The sequence below is a fragment of the Macaca mulatta genome, chromosome 2 (assembly GCF_049350105.2).
Source record: "Macaca mulatta isolate MMU2019108-1 chromosome 2, T2T-MMU8v2.0, whole genome shotgun sequence".
In the NCBI taxonomy this organism is placed as follows: domain Eukaryota; kingdom Metazoa; phylum Chordata; class Mammalia; order Primates; family Cercopithecidae; genus Macaca; species Macaca mulatta.
The window spans coordinates 127,536,565-127,563,438 of record NC_133407.1 but is presented as its reverse complement, the minus strand read 5'-3'; the positions used below and the strand labels follow the sequence as shown (position 1 = coordinate 127,563,438).

The 26,874-nt window shown below is 41.6% G+C and overlaps 1 protein-coding gene across 15 annotated transcripts in view; it reads right to left on the bottom strand.

Annotated features, from left to right (window-relative positions):
* Positions 1–116: 116 nt before the first annotated feature.
* ATXN7 (ataxin 7) overlaps positions 117–26,874 on the bottom strand; it is a 141,128-nt gene continuing 114,370 nt past the window's right edge. For 6 of the 15 annotated variants that reach the window (XM_077994222.1, XM_077994221.1, XM_077994220.1 and 3 more), the window contains 8 exons: positions 23,458–23,710; positions 21,176–21,435; positions 20,619–20,701; positions 15,242–15,507; positions 13,203–13,401; positions 12,719–12,840; positions 7,202–8,180; positions 117–4,219 (listed from right to left, as the gene is read on the bottom strand). In XM_077994222.1, coding sequence (XP_077850348.1) covers positions 4,202–4,219; positions 7,202–8,180; positions 12,719–12,840; positions 13,203–13,401; positions 15,242–15,507; positions 20,619–20,701; positions 21,176–21,435; positions 23,458–23,710 — 2,180 coding nt within the window. In that variant the 3' untranslated portion in view covers positions 117–4,201. Of the gene's footprint in view, positions 4,220–5,984; positions 6,052–7,201; positions 8,181–12,718; positions 12,841–13,202; positions 13,402–15,241; positions 15,508–20,618; positions 20,702–21,175; positions 21,436–23,457; positions 23,711–25,141; positions 25,242–26,874 lie in introns of those variants that run through there. The other 9 variants (XM_015130473.3, XM_077994216.1, XM_015130474.3 and 6 more) reach the window with 4 other exon arrangements.

Sequence of the window (26,874 nt, the reverse complement as noted above, 5' to 3'; positions counted from 1 at the left end):
GTGAAGGGGCTTCACAAGGGTGTTCAATGCCAAAAGTGATGAAAAGTCAGAGTAGACTGAAAGGGTTTAGTATCACGAGGCAGAAACATGTAAAATATTTCATGCAGCCAACCTTATTTATTGAGAAGTCCTAATTTTATTGCCCGTTAAGTAACATGTTTGTTCCACAAGCTAATTTCTCATAAAGCAAAGCACAACCTTTTCTTATAAATAGTATAAATTATTTTATTTACAGAAACTTGTTACAAAACAAATAGACTATATATTTCTTCTCTTTTAAATATCCAAAGTAATTTTCTATCCCTTGACATTTGTTCATGTTCTATACAGCAGCCAACACAAAGTCCAGCTGAGATGCTCTTGATTATGTGTACAAATTATCAAACTATTCACACGTTTTTAACACAGGAGATTGCTTTTATAACCAAGCTCAAAAAAAAAAAAAAAAGCAAAATGCTTTCAAGGCCCTACATTCACACTGACAGTATGTAGTGCTCATTTAAATGATCTGAAAATGTAAAATGTTTTGCACAAAATGTAAAAATGATTATTTTCTGCTAAACAAACTTTTTAACAATATTTTTTCAAAGCCCAATCCCCCCAAACCCCCGGACAGAATGAGCGACATTAAGAAATTCCTTGGCAACAGAACTCTTACAGGAAGACAGCTGCCTTTATAAGTTACATTTTTCAAATTATACATTTTTTCATTTTCTCAGAGGTACTTGTTTGTATTATATTTTTGGAATACAAAATATTTTAAATATTTTATTTTAAATTGTATTTCATGAGTGAGTAACAAACCGGACACATCGTGTAAGTTGCTGGCTGACAAAAAGATCTGCAACCCTTGGTGCCACCAGGCAATCCATCACCAATTGAATTACTATGAACCAAAAGGTCTTAATTTTAAAATACCTTATAAAATTACCAGCATGGGTGGTTTTCAACTCCTCCCCTAAAATTTTAGAAACAATATTTACGTGGAAAAAAGCAAACTCCAAAAGTTCAACTGAACATTCAAGTCTTTTTAAAGAGATTCTGTCTAAGCTTAAAACTAGGTTCAGGCACTTTCAGTTTTTTCCATTAGTTTTAAACCACATCACATACTAACATACATGTGCTCAGAGTATACACACACACACACACACACACACACAATCACACACTCTCACACATAAAATACTAACAAAAGAAAAGCAGTGTGTCACTTAGTTACATGTAGTCTATCGGGAAACCAGGCAACCAGGAAGAAGCAATGCCCACTTCATCTGTATGAATCCACTCCCGAGACACTAAAAGGGACAAAGACTTTTCACAGAACAGAGGCATCCCTTAAAACTGTAAAGGAGGCAGGTTCTAGAACTATTGGCTTGGCAGTGAACCACTTCAAATTATAAAAAGGTATTTACTTTTATTAATTAATAAATAAATACTAGATGATCTCAATTGTACCAAAACAGGATATCAGAAAAAAAGACCTGTGCAAAAATACATATTTAAATATGTACAATTCATTTTTAACAAAATATGTCTTCTGAAATAGGGATACTTCCATATTTATAATAGAACAAGAAATTCCAAAATAAAGATACAAAAGTAGGTTTTGTATAATTCTTTGTTCATCATTGCAGCACTTTTTTTTTTTTTTGTAGGTTAAGAAAACTGCAGGAGTTGTCATGAAATTCTATTGGAAAGAATATAAAAATTATCTTGGTTTTAAATTGATACCAAAGTCTGTCTAGAAACAACCCAACCACTGTAAATTTGGTTTTTGCAAGTTAATTTAATTCAAAAAAATACTTGTACTCCCGTGTTTTAAATGGTCTTAATTGTTCATCATCATAAAAAGTAGTTGTAGGAGAAAATAAAATATTTGAACAGTCTAAAATTTAATAGCACTGTTTAGAATAGGTCTGTTTGTGGCAGGCAGAATCCAAAATGGCTAATTTCCTAATCCCGATGCTCTGTGTATTACCGGGAGACATAATGAAATTCAATTAAAACCTCAGTCTAAGAAATCAAATGTTCAATACTTGCTAATCTAAATATCTACATTGTTCTGAATCAACTTGTTATCATGGATCCTATTCACATCTTTCGGAACAACATGATCTCTCTGTAAATTCCATTGCTAAAGGCAACTTTATTTATAACCATCAAGTCCTCTTGGCTCTGAAAATAAATTCTACCCATACCCCATTGCACTTGTCACCAAGGAATCAACTAGGTACGTTCTGATTCCCTCTCACCTCCTCTCTCTTCCCCGACTGGGATGGAAACCACATTGATTTATCCTAACTATGCCAAACTGGCCCATCCATGCCCTCTCCTTACTAAGCTCTCCTGTAGTATCATTTTAAAAACATTTACTGATTGATTGCATAATAATTGAACAAGATACTGTTCTCTCCTTCCTTTAAAAAAAATCAGTATTTTACATCAATTTATAGCTAAAGTATCTGCATAAAGTTTTTGTTTTCTTACATAATAAGAATAATTCTGTAGCAATTCACATTATTAGGCTGGTAACCAAGTTTATTCATTCTACCTGTTGTTGACTTGAAATTCCCTGAAACTGAAGTTTGAAACCCAAGAACCGTAGGGAAAAAAGGATGTACTGACTGGCTCTCATCAGGCCCTGGCCAGGGCAATGATCAGTGCCGTGGAAATTTTACCCTGTGTTCGGCAACTTTTGTGTGTTCTTCTAAGCAACAGTGCCTGGTTCTCGTGTCAGAAGCCTGTAGTGGTGGAAGCCCCCATTTAAAGGCTCTGGCTCATACCCGAATTCAATGACACCTTCTCCAAGCAATGCTGTTTTAACGTATTAAGGTCTTTCTTTAGGGTTGGGGTACTAGAAAAAAAATCCTAGAGGGCTCCAAAACTCTCAGGAAGATGGCTGGTATAATCCCAAGAAAGGAGGGTGTGGGTCAGGGCAATCCTATACACACATCACAAAAGACCTTCAGATCGGGACTTACATGTTCTCCAACTCCCTTCCCTTGGTGTCTGCTCTCGTCCCCAACCACATCCAAATAAACATCTGGAGTGGCATGAAGGGGAGTGCATACAAAACCACACAATGCCAGAAGTGCTTGAAGTGGAAACCTACATTTAGTCCCAGGACAGTATCCAAAGAGGAAAACAAGGGTAATGCAGAGAGTGCCTTGGAAACATTTAAATGTATCTAATAATGTCACTTTAAAAGGTGACTTTCAAAAATAGACTAGGTAGGACAACCAACCCAATCTGACATACTGTTTACCATGAAAACTTAATGGATTAAGAAAATTTCTTCTCTTTGGAAATCTTGAAAAAAGTTTTTTCTCCCTATAGTGATTTTAACTTCCTCATTCCCACCCTCCCCCAACCCAATTTGGCCTTCCTTTCTCAAAACTAGCTTGCATTCTCTTTCTTAAAACAACAACAAAAACAAAAACAAAATCACACAGAATTGCTTTTGTATCATGAAAAGTAAGTCTCCAAAATAATTTATGCTTGCTGTCTGGGCATCGAAAATCTCAAACCAGTTTGTAAGTTAGAAACTTCTGACAGTTTCTTTTCCCAAATTACTTTCAAAAGGCTGGGCTACTTTGTCATGGTGCCTTGGGCTAACATCCGTATTTCATTCCTGGAACACTGCTATCAAAATCTAAAGCCTAATTCCCTTCTTCAGAGGGTTGCTCAGGATGCAGCCCTCTGTCCTCTGGAAGGTTTCTGGTCTCCAGTTAAGGTGCCTAACTGCTGGAGAGTGACCTACAGACGACAGTGTTAAAAAAAAAAAAAAATGGTAGTAAAAGGAAGGAGGGAGAAAGGTCTACAGTAACGCTCTTGCGAAAACATTCTTTTGCCCAGCCAATCTACTTGAAGAGTGGCTCCGTGATATACTGCAAGTTAAAAAACAAAACAAAAACAAAAACTTCTCACAGATTGGTACAAGCAGTCCAGACCACTTTAACACTGATAAAAGCAATTCGGTGGCTGAACTTGATCCAGTGTCCTTTATGAGTACTCACTGCTAGAGACATAGCTTCAGGGAAATCCTCTGTTAAAACAACAGCCAGGCAGGTTTCTACCCTTGAGGCCCACAGGAGGTTGGGAAAACAGACTCAAAGGCATCGTGGAGTCCAGAGTGCTGAGTGGAGGTGTAACTTGTCCTCAAAAGTGTCCGCATTATTCCTCCCCGTGCTATTTTCAGCTGTCAGGGACGTGCCTTTGGCTTTCAAAAAAGAGGGGGTGGGGAAATAATGAAAAGGTAAGTAAGCGTTTACACACTGCACTCTCTTGATTCTAAACAAGAATATTCCAAAGGCTGCACACTACTAAAGTCTCCATTGACTGAGTGACACCAGGAACAGTCAGCTATAGAATTTGGCCTTAGCTTTCAAATGCCTTCACTATTACTGGGCACAATCATTGCAAAGATTTACTTCTAGACAACTGGCTAGAAGAGATGCAGGCATGGGTTTCTAGCTTAGAGAAAAGGCTCTTATGTTTGCCTGTTAGTTTTATTTACTGATTTTGTGTCCTTGAAGGTATTCCAGGTTGTTAACTGAGAAGGGAACAAGGTCAAGGGCCAGCACACACAGGTGTGACAGTTCGCACTCAGGGCAGTGCCCATGCTGGGGGAGAGGAAACTCTGGCATTCACAGTAGGCTTTTACATCTTTGGTGGCAGAGGCCATGAACAGACTCTTGGGGGTCACTACCCAACCCCATCATCTCCCAGACTTGCTAGCGTGTCCCACTCTTCATCCCCTTGTTTAGAAAACTTCAACTAGCCCAGTTATTTTTGTTTTAAAGGCAGCTCCACAAGGAACAGCAAGTAGAGATCCCTACTTTTGTAACAGCAGCATTCTTTAAAGTATTTTGGGGTCATGAGTCCCTTTGAGATTCTTATGAAAGCTATAAGATAAATGAACAAAGACATAAAAATGTGCAACACTTCTTGGGGTTCAATGATCCTTTGATCTCTAAGCAAGCACCCCCACTCCTGCCCCAGGATTTGTGCAGCATAAAAAAAAAGTACTCCTCTGCAGAGAAACTCTCTCTCAAACACAAACTTAAGTGGAAACTGATTTTAAGGAAAAAGCCCAAAGTTAGGCTGTCTGCGTTGTTCTAGTAAGACACAGTGCCACTATATGGTAAAAATCAAAGGTGGCAAAATGGCAGGTCATGAGCCAAAGATGGCCCACAGATACATAGTCTATACCAGATTTAAGAAGAGAAAAAAACGTGTATGTGTGTGTGTGTGTGTATTTATGTATGTGGATATGTGTGTGTGTGTATATATATATATACACACACACACACACATATATCTCGACTAAATTTCACATGCAAGTCCAAATCTGCAGCCTCTCTTTAAAGCTGGTAACAAATGTCTGGAAGCAGCTGCTCCATGTCGCCCTATTTCTAGTAGGCACTGTCAAATCTCTGCTGTGCCCCACCTGGCCCCCTTCTGTCCTTTTTGTTACTTGTGGGCATTAAGATCTACACTCCTGTCTAAATGAAGACAGTGTGCTCACTAATACAGATGTGAGATGGACATTACAGCACAATGGGATGCCCCTCCCATGGGGATCATATCTCCCGGGGACTCTACTCTCAACGACGGTGTGTTGAATAATGGGTACACCACGTCTTCTGTGTTTATATTGGATTATTATGCTTATAAACTGTAATGAGTAACTACAAACCAAGAAGGAAAAGCACACTTCTCATTTGTCCAGGAATCCCCTGATCAGAATGCCAAACAACACATAATAACCCATAATGTATGCAGCTGGTTAAATTCACAAATATTTTCCCCATACCTTTGGCACTGGGTGTTAATTCACCCAAATATTAGAGGAAAATTACATCACACTAAGAAAATACTAAGAAACTTCTTGGTATTTTCTGAAAAAGTTCTAACCTGGCTGGCATTTGAGTTAAATTCTGAAGACGAGGAAGGGGAAAAAAAACCATGAAAAAGAGCCTCACATTTTAAATCAGGGCTCTGGGGTGATGTTGCTGAAATTCCTGTTCGTAAGCAAGGTGAGGAGATATCCTGATGAATAAAATAACAAGATGAGAGATGAGCTGGAAGTTAGAGCAAAGGAAGCTGGAAGAAACAGCTACAGGTGAGGTCAGTAACAGGCAGAAGAGCTGGGACGAGACAAAAATACAGCCTAAGAGAGAAAGTCATGGTTAATTATGAATCCCACAACCACTTAGCCACTTCTCTACTGATGGGTTCATATGCAGACTTCTTTTTAACTATGAGCTTGGAATGAGATTTCAATCTTCTGCTATGCCCATACTGAATCCTGTTTTTCCTGCCTCCCTCAAAAACGGGAAGAGAAAATAAGGGGTGAGATTTAACCAGAATATCTGAAATTCTTTTGAGAGGGAAAAATAATAATTTTTTTTTTTTTGAGATATAGTCTTGTTCCGTTGCCCAGGCTGGATGGAGTACAGTGGTGTGATCTTGGCTCACTGGAACCTTCACCTCCCGTGTTCAAGCAATTCTCCTGCCTACACCTCCTGAGTAGCTGGGACTACAGGCGTGCACCACCACACCCAGCTAATCTTTTTATGTTTAGTAGAGACGGGGGTTTCACCATGTTGGCCAGGCTGGTCTCAAACTCCTGACCTCAGGTGATCCGCCTGCTTCAGCTTCCCAAAGTGCTGGGGATTATAGGCATGAGCCGCTGCGCCCGGCCTCACTTTAAATCTTAAATCACCCCTTTCTAGATCAGTTTGATTTTAGCCCAGCTTTCCTCAGAGGAACATACTGAAGAACCACTATCCAGGAAACAATGCCTCCTTCCTTCCTTAAAGCCTTGAATGGCACACACTTCACAGCATTGGGATAACATATTATTGGCTATCTCATAAAGGGACTCCCCTCCAATTATGATTTTGCTGTCATGCCTGATGCTTTCTGCAGCTCTATCTACTAAAAACGCATTACTATACTTTCTTTCCGAAGAGCATCTTCCAAAGGCACCAGAAATTCTGGCAGAAGAGCCTGTTTTACCTTCATATGGCTGTGAGCTGTTTTTTTTTTTTTTTTTTTTTTAAAGACATCATGAAGCTGAGTATCTGTTTACAAACCAACCAACCAACCAATCCAACCAAACACATTTCTGAGCTGGTAAAAGATCCTAAGGGAGAGGAAATGGGCATTCCCATGGGGGTCATAGTCCATTTCCTACCTGATGAAGGAGGGAATTGTTCGTCAGTCCTTGTGCCCCTGCGATGGTGCCTGTATGTTTCATGTGGACGTTGTTCATGGCTGGCACTTTGGCAACCTTTGTGGGTTTGCTGCTGCTGTTGTTGATGCTGCTCGAGCTGGGTGAGCACTTTCTTTTCTTTCCTATGAGTTTGTCTAGAGGAGTGTGTGAGTGGGAAAAACTGCCATGGGAGTTGACAGGCAGTTCATTGGACTGGTGAATGAAGGGCCCAAGAGAAAGAGTGGAATCACTGCTGTTCACCATCACACTCATCCTCTTGATGGATTCAGCAGGGCTCCCGCTGGGGGGGCCCCTCCCTGACTGGTCATGCCGGACGTTCACCGCATTTGCTTTATTCGTCACACAGTTGAGGCCGATGCTATGGGAAGATGTTACCGTTGAGGGGTAGGGAGGCCCAGAGTGAGCCACACAGTTTTTCCTAAAAGACTCCATGGAATGAGAAGAAGAGGAGGAGGAGGAAGAGGAGGAGGAAGAGTGAACCAACAGTGGGGAAGTGTTTTTGCGTTTCTTTCCTGAGCCGCCACTGGTACTGCTACTGGCATTTTGACAGTTAGTGCTGTTACCAGAAGACTCCTTGGGCCTCAAAGATTTGCTGGATTTCAATTTCTGAGGTTTCCTGGACATAGGGGAGGAGGGAACCGAGGAAAGACCAGAGGGCGTGGAAGGGGATGAGGATGAAGAGGACACTTGTCTGGATTGCATACTGCACACAGGATCCATCGCCCCTGAAGCAGCAGGCTGTGCATTTAGTGTGGTTCCATGAGCTGGTACCGATTTGCTATTTGGGGAGATGCAGGTAGATGAGAGCAGGACTGGGGATGTAGAGACGGTGGCTGCTGCCAGATAGCTGACTCCACATTGTGATGTCGGCACAGAGTTTGTCCGTTGAGGAATACGTGTGGAGATGGGTGAGGTGGTACTGGGCACTGGTGGGATTTTCCTGAAAAAATGAGAGGATAGTGAATGACACTGACCACAGCCATTCATGGAGACTTTCAGATGGCACCCTCTTTGCTTATGACAGAGAAATCATCCACATCAAAGCGATCACTCTGAACTACAAAGCCAATTCTGTCACCTCTCTCCTTCAAATTCTTTAATGCCTTCCTGGGGCTCTTAGAGTAACTATATGTGTGCAACTCCCCGCTGCTACTACCCCAGCCTCTAACTCCACCTCCCACCCCCAATGCCCTGTTCCCTGCTTCCAGCCGTTCCTTATATTCTGAGAAAATGCCATGACCCAATACCCCAACTTCTGCTCATCCTTTAAGTGTCGGATTGCTAATCACCAAATCCTCTGCAGAGAGTCATCCCCAGCTTATTTACCATTGTAGTCCTAGTGTTCAGCACAGTGCAGGAAACACAGAAGAGAGAATTCAGGAACGAGTGAGAGAAAAGGAAGGGTGCAGCTAATTAACAGCAACTGCTAGGTCATAACTATTGGCCTGAACAAGGGACTAAAGCCCCACAGTATCAAGGGATATTCAGCATGATGTTGTAACAATGGATTCTGTTAAGAATGTGTGGGCAAGGTATTTATCAGGGGATGCGGAAACTGTCTAAATTCAAACCAGGGAGGGTCTCCTTTTATTTTAGCTCTGAATGTTAAACGTGACAGTAACAAAATTTCAAAAACTTCTTCGGCAGAATTTAAACTGAGGTGACAGAAGAGAAAAAGACCTGACTGGAAGGCAAGTGCCAGGACTGCCTTGATCCTGACTTACAGGGTAGCCCTGGCTGACCCAACCACTACCCCAGTAAGAGAGCTGGCCTAGACTTCTGCCTAGGTGATTTCCAGATGCTTTTAAAGACTACTGTTATTAACAAAATGAATTAATGACTGCAAGTATTTGCAAATGCTTTAAAAATCCCATTAGGCCAGGCACGGTGGCTCATACCTGTAATCCCAGCAGTGTGGGAGGCCGAGGCTGGTGGATCACTTGAGTTCAGGAGTTTTGAGACCAGCCTGGCCAACATGGTGAAACCCCGTCTCTACTAAAAATACAAAAATTAGCCGGGCATGGTGGTATGCACCTGTAATCCCAGCTGCTCAGAAGGCTGAGGCAAGAGAATCACTTGAACCCGGGAGGTGGAGGTTGCAGTGAGCTGAGATCACACTACAGCACTCAAGCCTTGGTGACTCAGTGACACCCTGTTTCAAAAAACAAAAAACAAAACCCAAAACCCCATTCAAGGGTGCAGCTCTGGCCTGATGTTAGTGCTTCTCAACTCCAGCTGTTGCACACTACAGTCACCTGTGGAGCCTAAGCCACATCCATACTGATTACACCAGAGTCTCTGCGGGGAGTGGGGACAGACATTAGTAATTTCTAAATCTCTCCAGGGGATTCTAATGTCAGGGGATTCTAATGTGGAACCAAGGTTGAGAGGCTAGGCTCTCTCTCTGCACTACTCATAGAGAAGGGTGGCAGGCACTGTCATTAATTACCTGAGAGACTGGTTAGGAAAGCTGAGTTCCTGGGCCCCACCCCAGAATGACTGCATCAGAAGCTGTATGGCAAAAAGGCCCCTGGGTGATTCTGGGGCATCCAGAATCCCTGCTCTAAATGAAGTCCAAGCCCTACTGCTCACTGGGAGCAGTGGCTTCTCATGACCACCAGGTGGCTCAGGAAGCCAGGGCCTAAAGACCAGGCTGCTTGGAACCAAATCTTCCCTTCCAGAGCAGGGAAGGATGTGGATCTCTCCGAGAGGCAATTACAAGTTCCTCTTAGAAAAGTTCTTTTAAGTAGTTACTCTTTTGTGTATAAAGAGGCAAAATAACACTATGTAGAGATACATAAAAAATAGTAACGTCTGTGGGGGCTGGGTGGAAAACAAGCATGTAGGAGACAGGAGGACTCAGGATTTTCAATGTATGCCTCTTTATACTCGTTTTTCCTTTGTTTTTTGAGACGTAGTCTTGCTCTGTTGCCCAGGCTGGAGTGCAGTGGCGCGATCTAGGCTCACTGCAAGCTCTGCCTCCCAGGTTCACGCCATTCTTCTGCCTCAGCCTTGTTTTTCCTTTTTTAAGCCCAGTGACTGTATCACCATTTCAAAAAGTTAAAAAAAAATAACACCAACAAAAACCTTTGAAAACCATCCCAGCCCCTTCTTAGGGAATATGGGATACTGGTCCCAAATCAACAGAGGACAAGCAGTTCACAGAAATCACAGGAGGTGGGCAGTGGCCTTTCAGGTTATGGCCATGCTGCAGAGAAAGTGCTGGTCAAATTTCACCACTGGCCAGAGACTCCACAAACTGAAGTTTACTCATTTCATACTCAATTCCCACTTCACTTACCTCCAATTTCACCACAATAACCCTGTAAGGAAGGATTTTGGGCTGAGCCAGTAGGATGGGACCTGGATCACTTTGAAAGTTTCCTTGAGGGCTTTAATGATGCCAGGTGAGAATAGTTCTCTGGATGAGAAGTGCTGAGCTCCCCAGAGCAAATCTCAAGGGCTGCCTGAAAAGGCTGCCAGCACTCCTATGTTGGGGGGCATCATGCACCAAGGTCTCATCTGCCCCAAGCCTATGTGCCAGCTCATTACTGAGCAACACGTCCCTTGTTGCTGTAGACTTTTTAAAAACCAGTGGTCATGCTAATGGAAAGGGTCAGTTTCCTTCTTGCTGGAAGCAAGTAGGCAGCCTTCAGACAGAACAGAGAGTAGACAGGAGAGTTGACCTTATGATCCTACTTTTTAAAAAGTTCACAACATCTAAGAGGAAAGTCTCACCGTACAAGTCACTAGGAACTGAAACTATCTTTGCTCAAACTGTTGGCCATGAGCCACATACCAACATAATGTGGATAAAACATTCAGAAGTCCATTCTAAACTCTCAGGAGTACATTAAACCCATAGTTTCATGAGCTCAATGTGCTTTCCAAGTCCCAGTGGGTAGTCGGAAGAAATATGAAGTTGAGATTTCACGTATCTTAGGGAGTTCTGGTGTGGAAAAACCCCTGCAGAACCCCCAAAACCAGTCCCCTGATTCTGTGTCTAGCCAGGGACAATGTTCCTTCATAAAGAAGAAACTCTTATCCAGCAAGAACCAGAAAGAAACATGAAAAAGAAAAGCAGAGTAACAGTGCTCTGGATCTGGTCTTCTAAGGAAACAAATGTCCTACTAATGATCATGGAGATGGTTCTTTGGGTTGCAGACAATCCAAGGCCTCTGACCAGCGTCTGACTTTATTAGAAAACCAAGGCAGGGAGGCAAATGAATGTACTGGCAGAGTCCATTTAAGGAGGCCCTAGTAAATGATGCCCAAACAGAGGATCTGGGATGGCCTGGGGATTATTGAACAGTCACTTTAGTAAAGCTTACTATTCACCAAAGTCACTCCCACCGAATACTAGTTCTCCAAGATGTTCCCCTAAGAAAGGTTCTGAGGTGAAAAGAGCTTGGGACGTATTCCACATTATACATGACATTCCCTGCTTCAACAGTTACAAAGCACAGTGCCCATTAAAGGCTCTGAGAAGTTCTGCAGTAAAAAATAGAACAGTTTTTTTTTTTTTTTTTTTTTTTTACAGGAAAGGCTGAGTTAAACCTTTTTGGCCATGGAACTCTTCTTCCACTTAAAATCCTGTTTGGGAAGCATTAAGTACATAATATCACACAAGGTGTCTTAAATTGCAAACTGGAGCACATGGCTCCTCTACCTAAAACCTTCAACACTGAAGCAATTTCAGTGTCACCTGGCCCCTGCTGGTTTCCTGGACCTCATCTTGTACCATGCTCACTTTCTTGCTATCTCTCCAAAAAGCTGTCATTTCTGACTCAAGACCTTGACACAGGTGCCTCCTTCTGCCCAGAACCCACTCCTCCCCACCATCCCAGTGACTGCTCTTTCTCATCCATCTGCCTCTTCACAGAGGCTTTCCCTGAATCCCTCTGGCCTGTATATTTTCAGCTGTTTACTTGAAAACATGTTACCTCTAGGTTCAATTCCTGGCCCTACCACTAACTTGCTGCATGACACTGTATCTCAGTTTTGTCATCTATTAAAAAAAAAAACCACACACACACAAAAAAACAAACAGGGGTGTGGGGGAGGGTATAATCATGGTCAACTGACAAGAGAATTGTGAATGTTAAGTATATCTAAGCTGTTTGGTGTATAGTTGGCTCTCAGTAAGTCTTGGTGATTGTTATTGTTTCCATTCTCTCACTTAGGACAAGCTATCATCTCCTTATTCTTCTGTAGACTAGTTTTTTTCTCCCCTCAGCCAATCCCAACTAGACTGTGAATTCCATACACATAAGAGTCTTTCTGCTTTGAACCCCAGGACCCAGAACAATATGTAGTTGTGGAGTAAATGAATGAATGAATGACAAGGCACCTTCTCAGGGCCAAAGGCCAGCTTCGTTTAGATAAGCATATCTTCATAACATCAGTCTCACAGGAAACAAAAGACAACGCAGCACTGTGTAAAGTCAGCTCCTCTCCCCAAGAACAACAGGCACTCACTTCCATAGCTGTGCATTCAGATGCTTCTCCACCATGAGGTTGAGGGCACAGCGAAGCCGGTTCCACCTGGAGTCAAACACGTAATAGCCTCTTCCAATCTGCCGGCTCCCAAATGTGCAAAACTGCAAGAGAGAACATAGCCGCGTGCTTGCTGACTCCCACACTGGCATGCCCAGTCAGGGTTCTCACTCCTTCAGGAAAGGAGCTAATCAGGAAAGACAGAACTGCCTCTGAGTACCGGAGGCAGTGAAGCATGAGTGACAATGCCTAGCCCTGAGTGTCATGGAAGAGAAAGGGAAAAAAGCATGAGATGTCCCCCATACAGAGTGCGTGCTGCCTCTGGGGCACCCTGTTCTGAGCTTCTCTCACACCTTGACCGCGTCCCACACATAATGGGCATGCCAAGATCCCTGGCGAGCCCCCCTGCAATGCCCTGTCCATGCTGTGTGGGGAGGGTCAATGCGGGGGTGGACGTGGAACTTACAGATGCTGGCTGAGGATGATGACCTGAATAATGACAGTCCAGTTTTTCAACAGACTCTTCTTTGTCATCGCCTTCGCCCTCCTCACTGGATAACCGAGAAGCTGGCTCAGTGGCAGGCAGGGGAGGGTGTGGAGATTCATGGACTGGAGGAGGGTCAATGGGGGCACTCCCACCTTGCTGAGCAGGGCAGCCTGGAGGCCTTGGTGAGTAGAAAGTGCAGCACGGATCAGATCACACACCTGGGAATCAGCCACCTTAACTGAGATACAACAATGTATCCAAAACAACCTAGGGGAGGCCTGAGTTCCACCTGTAGCACTGGGGGAAAACAGATGCTGATCCAGGTGGCTTGGGATTAAAGGAACCGCTCTCCTGAACTGAAGGATGTTAAGTTCAGCTGTTTGCCAGATACAATCAAGGTAACTTAGAATGAATCCTTTCTATTGCCATTTGGGTGGTTTAGGTCCCTCTTCCACTCTCCCCCAAAGAAGGGGAAATACATATGGAATTTAACAGAATTCTTTGATTTCTCTTCAAATTTCAACTGGATTGGTTTACTAAGACAATAAATGAAACACAGTCTTCTCTCAGTATCCATGGGGAATTGAGTCCGGGACCTCCCGGGGATAGCCAAATCTGCAAATCCACAAATGTACAAAGTGGCCTGATATAAAATGGTGTAGTATTTGCATAAAACCTATGCGCATCCTCCCATATACTTTAAATAATCTCTAGATTACTTTTAGTACCTAATACAATGTAAATGCTATGTAATGCATTGTTTAGGGAATACTGAGACAAGAAAAAAGCCTATACATGATCAGTATGACACAATTTTTCTTTCCCCAAATAGTTTCAATCTGCAATTGGTTTAAACCATAGATGTGAAACCCATGGATACAGAGGGCTGACTGTAATTCACAAAGTGCTCTAAGATAACCTAGGAGAGACAGGAGGTGATACAAGAATAAGGTGGTATTACCACTTTATGGGGATAGCCTACAGCCTCTTACTTAAGGCAGTATTTTTCCTACACCTATAATGGCCTCTGGAATTAAGCTTACATTTTTCTAGATGCAAAAACTTCAACGAGAAGATGACCAAAGAAAGGACTTGGGGAGGAATCTCTGGCCAGGTCCTGACCACACTCTGAGGAGCCTCCTCTGATGGCTCCTCCAGCATACTGCATAGAAACCACAAAGCTCATGTTGGGACAGGCTCAAACAGACACCTGGGTTTCCATGAGGGAGGTGCTTCCACCTTTATGCAACCATTTTAAAGATCAGACACATGAGGGTGAAATGGTAAGCAATAGCAACCGAGGGCTGGCACATTCCTCAGCAGAAGCTCTTGCTGCCAATAAATGAACGGCTAACACGGAAGCCCCTCTTTCTCTACGCCTTTCTTTTTCCCTTCCCTCTGGAAACTAGGTACAGTCTTTACTTCAACTTGGTTCAGTATATAAGCACACACACACACATATTCCACCATCACTGTCTCTGAGGTATGTGTATAAGTTCTCATTAAACCACTCTGATTCACTGTTTACTCTGCTACTAAAATGCTAATACATGCTCAGGGCCAAAGCCCCAAATGAATGAATGAAAAAACACATTAATAAACGGATGCTGTAAAAATTCAGGCTGAATGCCTGTCCCCAGCAAGAATTCCCACTGCTATATAAAGACAAATGAAAGGGAAACTGCGGCCATAGCCAGTGAAGAGTTCCTGTCACTAACCCGCAGGAAGGACCAATTTCTGCCTCGTCAACAGGGTTGAGACACTTGATGTTGAGCAAGTATAGAGCAGATAACTCTAGCTTTATTTTGCTGCTTGCATTTACAACCAAGAGAAGCCCTGGTTGAAACTTACTGATGAACTCAACTTTTTTTTTTTTTCCTAGTAAAACTCCCTTAAGAAAACTATCTCCACAGTGAGCCTGAGGTATGTTTCTCAACATCATGACCATACTGAGATTTTACAGTATGTGCAAGTCTCATCTCTGAAGGTGGAAGAAAGAGTTGGAGGGCTTGACTTACCTTGGAAGACTGGGGGTGTGAGGTTTAGGTTTACTAGCTACAAAAGGCTTTGATTCGGAAGGAATCACTCCGTGAGGGTTTTGGTGCGGCTCCTGTGACGTTCTAGGAGGGGCGGGATGCGGGTCCCTGAGAGGCTGCGGTGGTTGCTGAGAGTCCGGATGGCGAATCAATTCCTTTTCCCTGGTTTTGTTTTTGTGCTCGGCTAATAACACATCAAATCGCTTTCTTCTACCCTGGACAGCCCTGCGCTGGGTTAAGGAATGTGTCTGTGGACCAAAAAAATACAGAAACTGAAGAATCTCATAATTAATTTTTGGTCTGCCTTATATCCCCAAACACCACTCCCAATAAAAAAGCAACCTAGACCATAAGCATAGTGAAAGGGTACTCAGCATTTGATAAGCTAAAAACCTTAAGAGCCCAATATTTTCTCCCTAGCTAGACTAGAAGCATACATTCTAGGCTCTAAATGCTGAAGAATCTGGAAATCTTATTTCCATCAGAAGAAAGAAGAAATGTGAGCGGTGACACCTGGTATGTAACTAAGTGCAACCATTAGTGCCATAGGACAAGTACTCACATTTTGTGACACAATAGCAATTTGGATTTGGGGGCTCTTATCAACTCCATTAGAAAAACCCTCTTTGAACCATTTAAAATTTTGAATGTTAAAGGGAAGAAACAATTATTCCATAAAACATGTATCAGAAAGTGTTCTTTTAGTAACTTCCAGAGAATAAAAATTCAACGCAATTGCATCTCTCTTTTCCAATGAAAATGCCATGTAAAAACGTAAAGTGGCCCAAAGCATTCTGCAGACAGACTGCCACAGCCAAGAAGCACTGGACAGATGAGGCTGAGAAGAAATGCTATGAACAGGAAGGGAGACAAAGTAATCCCTATAGACAGACACTGGCTATGGAAATCAAGGAAATGGGATGGACAATACCCCTGCGTCTTCAGACAATGTCTAATTTCAAAATTAAGAAATGGGCACACAGAGGAAAAAGAGAAGTCAAATTATGGCAGTGTTTGTCTTAAGGCAACCAATACAAACCTGTGATTGAAGCAAATCTTGTAAGAAAATGTGCCTGTAGTCCAAACACATTTCATAGTTACTGGCATTAAAACAAAACAAAACAAATAAGCCTAATACTACTGCTAACAGAAGATACAGTCGAATGTACCAGTGTAAACTGGTCAGAGTTGGGCAAATCTTATCGGCAGTCAAGTCCAATTACTCAAGTTAAACCTGACCATTCCATACTGCTGAGATCTCAGTCTGTAAAAATGCAAGGAGATGCTAATCCTGAGGAATGGACGAGTTTACATAAGCTACAGTGGCCCCAATCACATATCCATAAACATACACGAATTTACCTACGTTTCCTTCTTTTATATTACAAAATACTGTAAATGTGTGCATACCCCTATACATAATACAAATGTATTGGCATATTTGCTACAACTTTAGGGACTTAAAAAGGGAATTATGCTTCTAACTACCATTTTCAGTTGAATAACACAACCCACCTCCTTACGAGACACACCGCAAACTATGTCTACCTAAATAATCTAACCTGGCACAGATAAATGTGTTTAGCTTTTTACATTTTTACTTGATTTTCTTTAATATGAAAAATATCCATAAGAAAGTAACCTAAATGAAGACAAGGAACTTTGTTTTGTTTGTGTTGTACCAGCTTCTAGAAGAATACCTGGCACTCAAATGCTTTGAACAGAAAGTTTATAAAAATAATGGCCCTCCAACATGTGTTGAAAGAACAAATGAACATACATTACTGGTCCACCTGCCTGTCTCTCCAATCAGATGTATAAACCTCTCCTCAGCCTGAATGTCCCCAGTGCCTAGCACAGTACAGCCAAATGAAGAAAGCAGGCAGATACATTTTCCCAGCTCAGTTTGAAGAGTAAGTAGGGTTTCCACTGAGCTGTGAAGAACATTCCAAACAGAAATCTGATAGGGGTTGCCCAAGGCTCACAGGATAAAGACTGACTGTGTAACTAGGCTCCGGGGCCCTGCACACTCTTAAGACCCTTGCTTACTGATCCCTGCTCCTTTGGTCCTGCGTACCTCTTCCTCCCTCTTTCTGTTCAGCCATGTGGTTGGCTTTAAGGTTCTAAGGAATTTGCTCTGTCCCTGTCACAGAACCTTCACACATATTGTTTCCTCCACCTCTCCTACCTCTCCCATCCCTCTCTGTCCAGATAAATCATCATACTGATTTCAGCCCAATGTTCCTATGGCAAGAAAGCCTTCCCTGGCCAAACTTCATTTTTGCAGGCTTTCATAATGCAGTCCTCTCATCTTTTTATAACTAATCAGTGGTAATTTTACACTTATTTTGGTGATCAATAATCTCCATCTCTTTCATCAGACTGTAAGCGCCACAAGTACAGGGAACATGCGGTTATTGTGCTAAACCCTTTATTCCCTGGGACCTAGAATGAGCGAGGTCGGTGTTCACAGATGTATGTAATAAAAAGTTCTACAATGAGTGAATGGACAAAGGCTACAGGAGTCACAAATCTCTCTGCATGGAAGGCAAAGAGGAAATTCGACGGGATATTAGACACATGAAGAAGTGAGGAGGGGCAGTAAGGGTGGCAGACGGACAACAGAGAATGAGTAATGGGAACGAAGAGCAGCAAATCCCCTGATGGTGAAGAGAACAGATAACGTTCTAAGTCTAAGACAGAAGACACCTGGCAGCAACTTGGGAAACACTCAGGGTAGGGACACGCAGGCATGTTTAGCCCTACCGAGCTTAATAGATTCAGACCAAAGTGAAGGCAAGGAAAAGGAAAAGAACTGACTAAACAATGAAAAAAAGTCAATGCATCCTATAAAAGGGCAGGCCTGGTGGATGCTGCATTTTCTGCTAGTTCTATGCCGATCTCATGACGAGCTGGGTCTGAAGACATATTAATGCAATAACAGGCTTAGCCCAATGCCACAGAGTGTAATGACACCCTTAAAGAAGGACAAGGGGAGCACATATCATTTGAAAAGGAAGATGGGAGAAAAATGCAGACCCATTCAAAGTCAGTCCACCTAGCAATAAAGGCACAGGAAGAATGTTTGTCAAGCTCCTTGAAGATTTTGAGTCAAAAAAAAAAAAAAAAAAGTTTGGCAACCTCACTTCTGGGTATTTATCCAAAATAACTGAAATCAGAATTTCAAAGAGCTATTAGAACTCCTATTTTCACTGAAGTACTAGTTACAATAGACAAGATGTAGAAAAAATATAAATGTCTGTCAACAGGTGACTGGATGAAGGCAACGCAGTATATACATACACTGGAATATTATTCAGCCCTTAAAAAGAAGGAAATTCTGCTATATGCTACAACAAGCATGAACCTTGAGGACATTATACTAAGATAAATAACCCAGTCACAGAAATATTAAACACTGCATGATTCCACTTATATGAGCTCTAAAATCAAACTCACAGACTCAAAGACTAGAGTGGTGGTTGCCAGCAGCTGAAGGGAGAGGGAAATAGGGAGTTACTAATCAATGAGCATAAAGTTTCAGTTATAGCAAGACGAACAAGTTCTAGACATCTGCTGTACAATATTCCATCACAGTCAACAATACTGTCTTGCACGCTTGAAAAGTTGTTACAAGAGGAGATCTCAAGTTAAGTGTTCTTATCACAACAAAATTTAAAAGAAAGAAAAAAGGTGTGGTTCCCTGCCACGCTTTGTAAACGACTGAGAAAGAACATCTTGGGTTTGAGAAAAGCAAACCTCATTGCCCACAGGTACTATATTACTGAGAAATCCATGTTACTGAGAGCCAGGGAGGCAGGAAGAAGGCAAAAGGAGAATGGCAAGTTGTGATCATGATGTGGACAGGGTTGAGGCATGCTTTCACACATTCTCTCAGGGGCAGCTGAAACTGACATAATTCTACAGAGCTCAGATGGCTATCTTCATACACCACCCCGACTACACCACTGTGTGTCCAATTAGTACCCTATACAAAACAAAAGCAGTTTGTTTTAAGAGAGTTTTTAACCTAGAAATCCAAGGATGGGCTTGGGGTGGGGGTATCCATTAATCCAAGATAAAAATTCAGAATGTATATGTATATGCACTATTTTATTCTGGAAAGATGGACCGTGTTTTTTTTTTTTAAAAAAATGAGATATTTGAAGGCACTCTTGACCAACCCTTTTCCCCAAAAAGGTTCTGAACCACTGCTGTAAGACAAAATCTATACACTAAAATTAAATTAGAAGCTTAAATTAAAGTAAGAACCATTTAAAAATTTCCCACTCCAGAAGACTGTAACATGCCTCCACTGGGTGGGGCCTGGGGCAGGGCCTGAAGTCCTTTATTCAAATACACTTTAATAAAATCTAAAATAAAACACTAACCATTTTATTAATTTTTAGAAGAAAACACTAACTTTTATCATTTTTACCCCCTCCCTCTAAGGTTTTAAAATTACATACTTCAAAGCAGTGACTCTGAATGCTTTTTGAACCTTTCTGGGGGGTAGCTGGGGACACCCTCCAGAGAAATGCACATCAACACATAAGCTCATTTATGTAGAGGTGTTCACTGATGACCTGAAGCCACCCCCCACATCAATAACCCTTACTTTTCAGCAAATATACCTTATTAACATACTTGCATTTTAAAGGAAATAAGGAAGACCCCAGAGCAAAAAGGAAGACCATTACATTTTCTTAACTTGTGTATAAATTATTTATATATTTTATCTAGTTTTTTCTCTTAAAACAGATGGGTCTCGTAATGTTGTCCAGGCTGGACTTGAACGCCTAGGCTCAAGCAACCCTTCTGCCTCAGCCTTCCCACTAGCTGGGACTTACAGGCACGCCTGGCTTGCAGTATTTTTTTTTACACTAGAAAACAGGGCTACCTCAAAGTCACAGATTTTTTTAAAAAGTGGTTTTTTAAAATTTAAGAACCATGGGTGACACATTTGTTAAATGTTCATACACATGCAAAGGAAATTTCTGGACTTGCTTTAAGTCAGTATAATTTACAGCACAGTCAAGGGTAGCCTCTCATATTACATTTCCATATGGAAATATTAAAAGTCTTTAAAAATAACAGACTGACTTGGAAAGAACACTATTCCTGTGGATACAACACTGCTCATTAGAAACAAAACCTCTGTCAAGATTGTAATTTATAACAACACACTTCACATTTTGTCAATCTGAGGCTTTCTTCCAAGTTATTCCTTCACCTACACAATTCAGAACAATCCACAGAGCATCCTCTCTGGGTCAGAGAGACTTTGCGAGCAGTGTGGTACATCCCGGTCACCCATGTTTATCAGGATAGTTGGCTTGACTTTCAGAAGTCCACCCACCTTGCATGTCAAAGACCGGGTGCAGGGTTTCTTGGTATCGAGATCAATAACCCCACAGTGGATGTCAGGATCAAACTCTCTTTCTGTCAAAAGAACACAGGCATTACATGTGGCCTGACAAACTCTCCTCCATGTATTTTGTAAGTAAGAAAATAGAAGAAATCAACAGTTAGACAAATTATAGCTGGAATAAAATCCACATTATCAATAAATAAAAATATATACAATGTGTGAGCGCCGCAACAAAGCAGCAACATCACTAAGACGGGGTGACTACTGCCATCAGATGACAGAAAAGATATTAAGTATTACTTCCTTCAGAAATACACCACTAGAAAGCTACTTTTACATGACCTACACACATACACTCTCATGCTCTTTAAAAACCAAGAGTGAAGAGAACACACACATTAACTAAGGAACTTCCTCCTAAAGCTGAAGGTGACCAGTTTTAAAAATAGGAATTCTAGACTGCAGTTGATTTGCTCCCCATGAATGCCCATTTAATGCTCTCTCTATATAGAGAAGCATTATGAAGAAAGAAAATTTGAAGTTACCTGATAATCTCTTATTTAAAAATTTCCTATTATTGGAATTGTCTTCAGGTTTCTTTTCCAGAGAGAGCGGTGCAGGAAGCCCTTTGCCATTCAGAATCTGTCCAGGTGAAGGCAAGGTTGGCTTTGGTATTGAGGGGCAGTTAAGGCCAGGCTTGACTAAGGAACTCACAGTAGCAGGACAGGTTGGCCCCACCGCAGATTTCAGTAGTGTGCCATCCATTTTCGGATGAATCTTTTCCACTTTCACAGAGGGCGTCATGCTGTCATAGGACAAAGTGAGAAAACCAGTGACTGAGTGCCTCAGCAGCCCCCAGGTGAATGGTGAGCCAGAGGGATGAGGGTAGAGCCTGGGCCTACCCAAGCGCTGCACAGGGCCAGCCTCTTGGAAGGCTCCTTATGAATTCTGTTAGTAAGGTTCATATATATTAAGCCTATAAGCCCTTCTGGTGAGGCAAAACCCTCAGTGGACCATCAGATTTGCCTGGTCTTTTATCATTTCAAAAAATTTTACACAGGAGCCAATGGGAGACTTAGACCTGATACCCAATGCAGCAATGCAATTTTTATAAGAAGCAAAACATAAGAAGGTCTAAAAGAACCAAAGACTATCTGCAGAACCCTTAGAGACTATCTTTTGAGGACTGCCATTTGTAATAAAGGATTCATCAAAACAAAGTAAACTTCTGAGTGAGCAACTATTTCCAATAAATGTCACTAAAGACTTATGAGAACTCAAACATGCTTAATAACATATCTCCAAGAGGAGGTTCTTTGCTTCTGTCAATAAGGGAGACTAGTGTTTAATAAATATATGTTGTGTCACTAAAGTGGTCATTCTCCAGTCCTTGAAAAATGTTTCTATGACAGGAGCTTAGGGAATACCTGTGCCACTAACAAAGGAATGAATCTTGGAATATTATTGACACTATCATTTTGCTTGGTAAAACTGAAAATACTGGTAGGAAGCTAACAACTGGCCTGGTTCCTATCTAAAGGCCTAGCTCTAAGTAAAGAAGATTTGAATCAATGTGGTTGTATAAACTTTGTTCAGTGGAGTCAGTGCTCTAACAGCTGTTAAGCTAGCCAGTGACTTATACACTACCACTGGTACCTTTTTTGGCTTTCGGACAGCTCCCAGAACAAAAACCAAGCTTGCTGTACTGTACTTCTGACAGAAGAACAGGGGCTGGGGGCTTAGCAACCAGGACAAACAGCCCCAAACAGCTGTACCTGGAATAGCCTGAGAGCAGTAGAGAGACTGCAAGATGTCACATCCTCTCCCAGCTGGCAAGGTCCTTAGGCAGCAGCAGGTGCTGGACCCTGCCCTGAGATTAACCAGGTTACCAGATCTTGGACCTACGATGTGTGGTATACCCTCCAAAGGCAGGTTGGCCTGAGAAAAGCCATCCGCCACTTGGCTGAGGGATACCCCAACAATGCGAAGTATGTTTCTATTGGAGTGCATGGCTGTTCCCTCACGTGACCTCAAGAAGCCTGTCAATCTACTGAGTGACCATAGAAACTTGCCAAAGACATGCCTGGAAGGTGTGAACTTCCTTCAGTGTTCCCTCATCACTGCTGTGATGTGAACCTAAGGCTGAAGGGAGGAAGCACTGCTTCCCTATTTGCTCTGCAGATCCCAGAAAATTCTACAGCGGCATCTAGGAATCTCTGCATCTTTTTATCATTACTATTACCAATAGCAGCAGTAGCAGGAGTGCCAGTATCCATTTGTTAACTGTCTCCTATGGCCAGAGACTATGCCAGGTGCTAGACATATATTAACTAGAATATTCTCAATAACCCAGCACAGTGGCTGTTATTCTTAGAGAGAAACCATGCCTTGCCCAAACCCCTACAGCTAAGAAGTGACAGACGTGGGACATAAATCCAGGCCTATGTGACTTGAGGCCTTCTTGGACCAAACTCCCCCACCTCATGGAGCTTCCTTCCCCTCATCTGGAAAACGAGGATAGTAACAGTACCTATTCCATAGGGTTGCTGTGATAAGTGACATAGTATACACATAGAGTTAGGTTTCAGCAGCTAGCACACAAGAATGGATCAATAAATATTAGTAACCTTATTATCATTGCTATTACTACTCTGAAAAGTTTCCTATGACATGATAGGGAAACATCAAGAAACAATGTAACATACATTTGAATTCTTCCCCAAGTGGGCTCTCTTCTATATTATTCACAGGCACTCTCGGATGCCACTGGTGTACACAGCTCTATTTCCAGCAGGTAAGCTTTAAAAACCCTCTTGGCCATACTCACATTCTACCATGGGGGACTCTACTTTGCTGAATGGGATGCATTGGCCTGGTGTTCCCCCTGAGCTGCAGTTTCTCTTTGGGTGATTTCAACAACTTGGAACTTGATGAGGATGCGCTAAGAACACCTCCACTGGAAGAACGGTTGCTTCCACTTGCACTGCCTCCTTTGCTTTTGGACAGAGAAGGGAAGAAGGAAAATACTGAAGTGGGAGGAACGGCCAAAGAAGGCTTGCTGGATGAGCTATGTCTTCTTTCTGAAAAGGAAAATGAAGAAAAAAAGATACCATGTTTCAGGCAAATCTCGAATGTAATTCTGGAAGAATTCCCTGAAATCAATATATTCAGGTTAAAACACATATCATTAAGTGAAGATATGTTAAACTCAGCAGCCTTCAGAAATGGCTCATCTAAGCCCCACAGACTTACTTAACATTCTAGGAACGGGTCCTTCTGTTTCTGAAGTATCTCAGCATAAAGCGTTTTATCACATCAGGAAATTAAACAACCATCGTAAACATGAGAATATTGCCTTTTGGGTTTTGTATGCTAGCAATGAACCTCATTGGCTCCAACTTGCACTGACAGAGAGGAAAATTATTCATTCATCTGCAGAGCTCTGCTAATTGACACTGCAAGCAATTCTTCCTTCCTTTCTAACATAGCACCTCTCTGATTTTCAAAATAGCAAAATCTTAAGAAACAAGTTGTACCTTTTTTTTTCCCCTGTCACTACCCACCAGCATATGACACAAATAAGAATGCTTCTAGGGTTATCTTATCGTTCCCTAAGAATCTGTGCTGAAATTTTCCAGTGAATCATTTCACTTCCCACCCCCATTTTTTTAATAATCTCACTTGACTACAGATGGCATAGCTCCGGTTCACACCACTAAGATGCCAAAGGCGCAAGACAAAAATACCACAAATAGCTACGCCTGTTTTTTAAACCAGGAAGTAATTCATGGTTAAGTATAGACTACAAAGGTTTAGCTGAAAATAAATCTATCCACTGGAGAATCAGGTTTTCTTAGAGTAAGGTAATCCATACTAACATAAATCAAGAGCTATTGAAGAATGTTACCATCAGAAACAAATAAATTATTTGGTAAGTTTATCCGCTCAAGTACCTTAGTGGCTGCCTTTAATTAATTAATTTAAAATTACACATTTGCTTAACTCTAAGTTTTAAAATGCATGTGATCCAACATTGACTTATCACAATACAGGAGCTATATGAGTATTTAAAACATTAGGCACATGATAATCAGTGACCACAAGTAAGACTTCAATGGTTTATTTCCAAAGATCTTATAGCAGTCCTGAGTTTCTTGGTAAAACTGTGGTGACTTATTTCTGGAAGGGCATTACTTCAATGATGGCTTATGAAGTACTTAAGAGTGTGTTCCACACCAGGACAAAATTATTATCCTAGCTATCTACAGACAAAATTCAAATTTCTATTCTCCAACTCAACTACACAAAGGCTACAATCAAGTTAGGAAGGTTAAATTAATAGTGATTTATAAGTGCCTTTTGCTTTTTGTTCATTCCAAAATGAAAGTTGTGTATAAGGAAGAAAAAACTAAAATAAATTCAGTTTAACAGTTTTCCAAATTTGGCATCTGAAGATTTTTTTTAAATTTAGTTTTTCTCTCTTTTATGATCCCAAAACACTCTGAACATACTTTTAAGCATCAGCACTTGTCAGCCAGGATTGTAAACATGCGTTTGCATTTGTCACCTGCCTTAGACGATACAGCTTCTGTGGGCCATGTCTCCATCGTCTTTCTCTGTAAGGCATGGGACAGAGGTCTTCAATTAACTTCTGCATGACTAGTAAAGCTTTTCTTGTGAAAAGGAGTGATTTTTAGAAAGCCCTAGACCAGTGGCTGTCAACTTGGCTACCCACTGGAATAACATAAGGAGCTTTAGAAACACTGATGCACAGGTCCCTCCCTCAGAGACTGTGATTTAATTGGTTTGGGGTGTGGACTAGGCATCCAGAGTTTTGACAAGTTTCCCTGTCTGATTCTACTGTGCAGCCACGGTTGAGACACTACAGTAGACTAGGCTAATGCCTCAAGAACCATTAACCACAGCTGAGTAAGTTAGCATGTGCATGGCACTGAGAATACTGTCTGCTACAAGGCACTAAAGGGTTTGTCAAATGAAGCTCGCCACTACTACTTGTCCTCAATTAGTGTTTTCCAAATTTTCATCAACTGCAAACTATTTTCATCGTTCTTACCAAAGCTACATAAAATACTATTTTTTTAAACTCAACATTTTAATTTACATTATCAATTCTATTATCTCCTCCTCCTCCTCCTCCTTACTCTAATACTAACCAGTCTCTCATGGGGACATCATTGGTATTTTGGACAGGACAGTTCTTCACACAGGATTTCAGAATGGTTAGCATTCCTCGTCTCCTACTGCTTCTTCACCAGTAGTGCCCATCTGCCAAAGACAACCTGAAACCACCTCCCAATCCATTTCCAGATGGGCCCCAGGGTGAAGCAGGGCACCTCTACCCTCAGCTGAGATAGGTTTTTCCAAAACAATAGTATCTGTGAAACAGTAAGTTCAATAAGCTTATTATATAAACTAAACATTAAAATATTCATCCATGTTTATCTACAAAAATCACCTTGTGTACCCCCTGAAACAGTGCACTAAAGGATGGGCATGTCTGTGATATGAAGAAGACAGAGAAAACCCTCAACTAGAACTTTAACTTTTAAGAAGTACACTCTAGGTATCAGAATTCTCAAGCAGGTGTCTCAGAGCAAATGTGTGATGTATTTTCTTTGAAGATCAAATGATTAGATAAAATTCTCAATCAAATTAAATACCCTCAGTTCCGCTATGAAGCCTGTTTTGAGAATGCAAATGTATTCCAAAGCCACCAATATAGTAAGAAACAATCTGAACATATTGAAATTTTGCATTCACTTTTTCATGATTTTTGTCTGAAAGAAATACCAGGTGAACACAGAAAACTATACCTGGCTGAAATGAGCCACATGGGAAAACACAAAATGCACACTCCCTCAACCTTCCACCATCTACCTCGTTCACCACCATGGGTGTTATTAACCACACCCAAACACATCTGATGCTACAATTTGTCATCCAATTTCAGATAACCTCCTTCCATCACTTCACAGTCAAGCCGCAACCCTTCTCACGCCTTCCACAAGCAAATGCCAGGTCTTTTCAGGTAACTGCCATGTTTATTCTAGTATTTATGTATTTTTTTTTTTTTGAGCATTTAACATTTGTAAGACTGTGCTACCCTTTTCATTAGGTTCCTATGTTTTTCTGTGTGTGTCACTGATGAGGTCTTTGAATGTTGTGCCATTACCCCGTTTTCCCAATAAGCCTCATGTGGTTTTTGTTGCATAATGTTGCATTG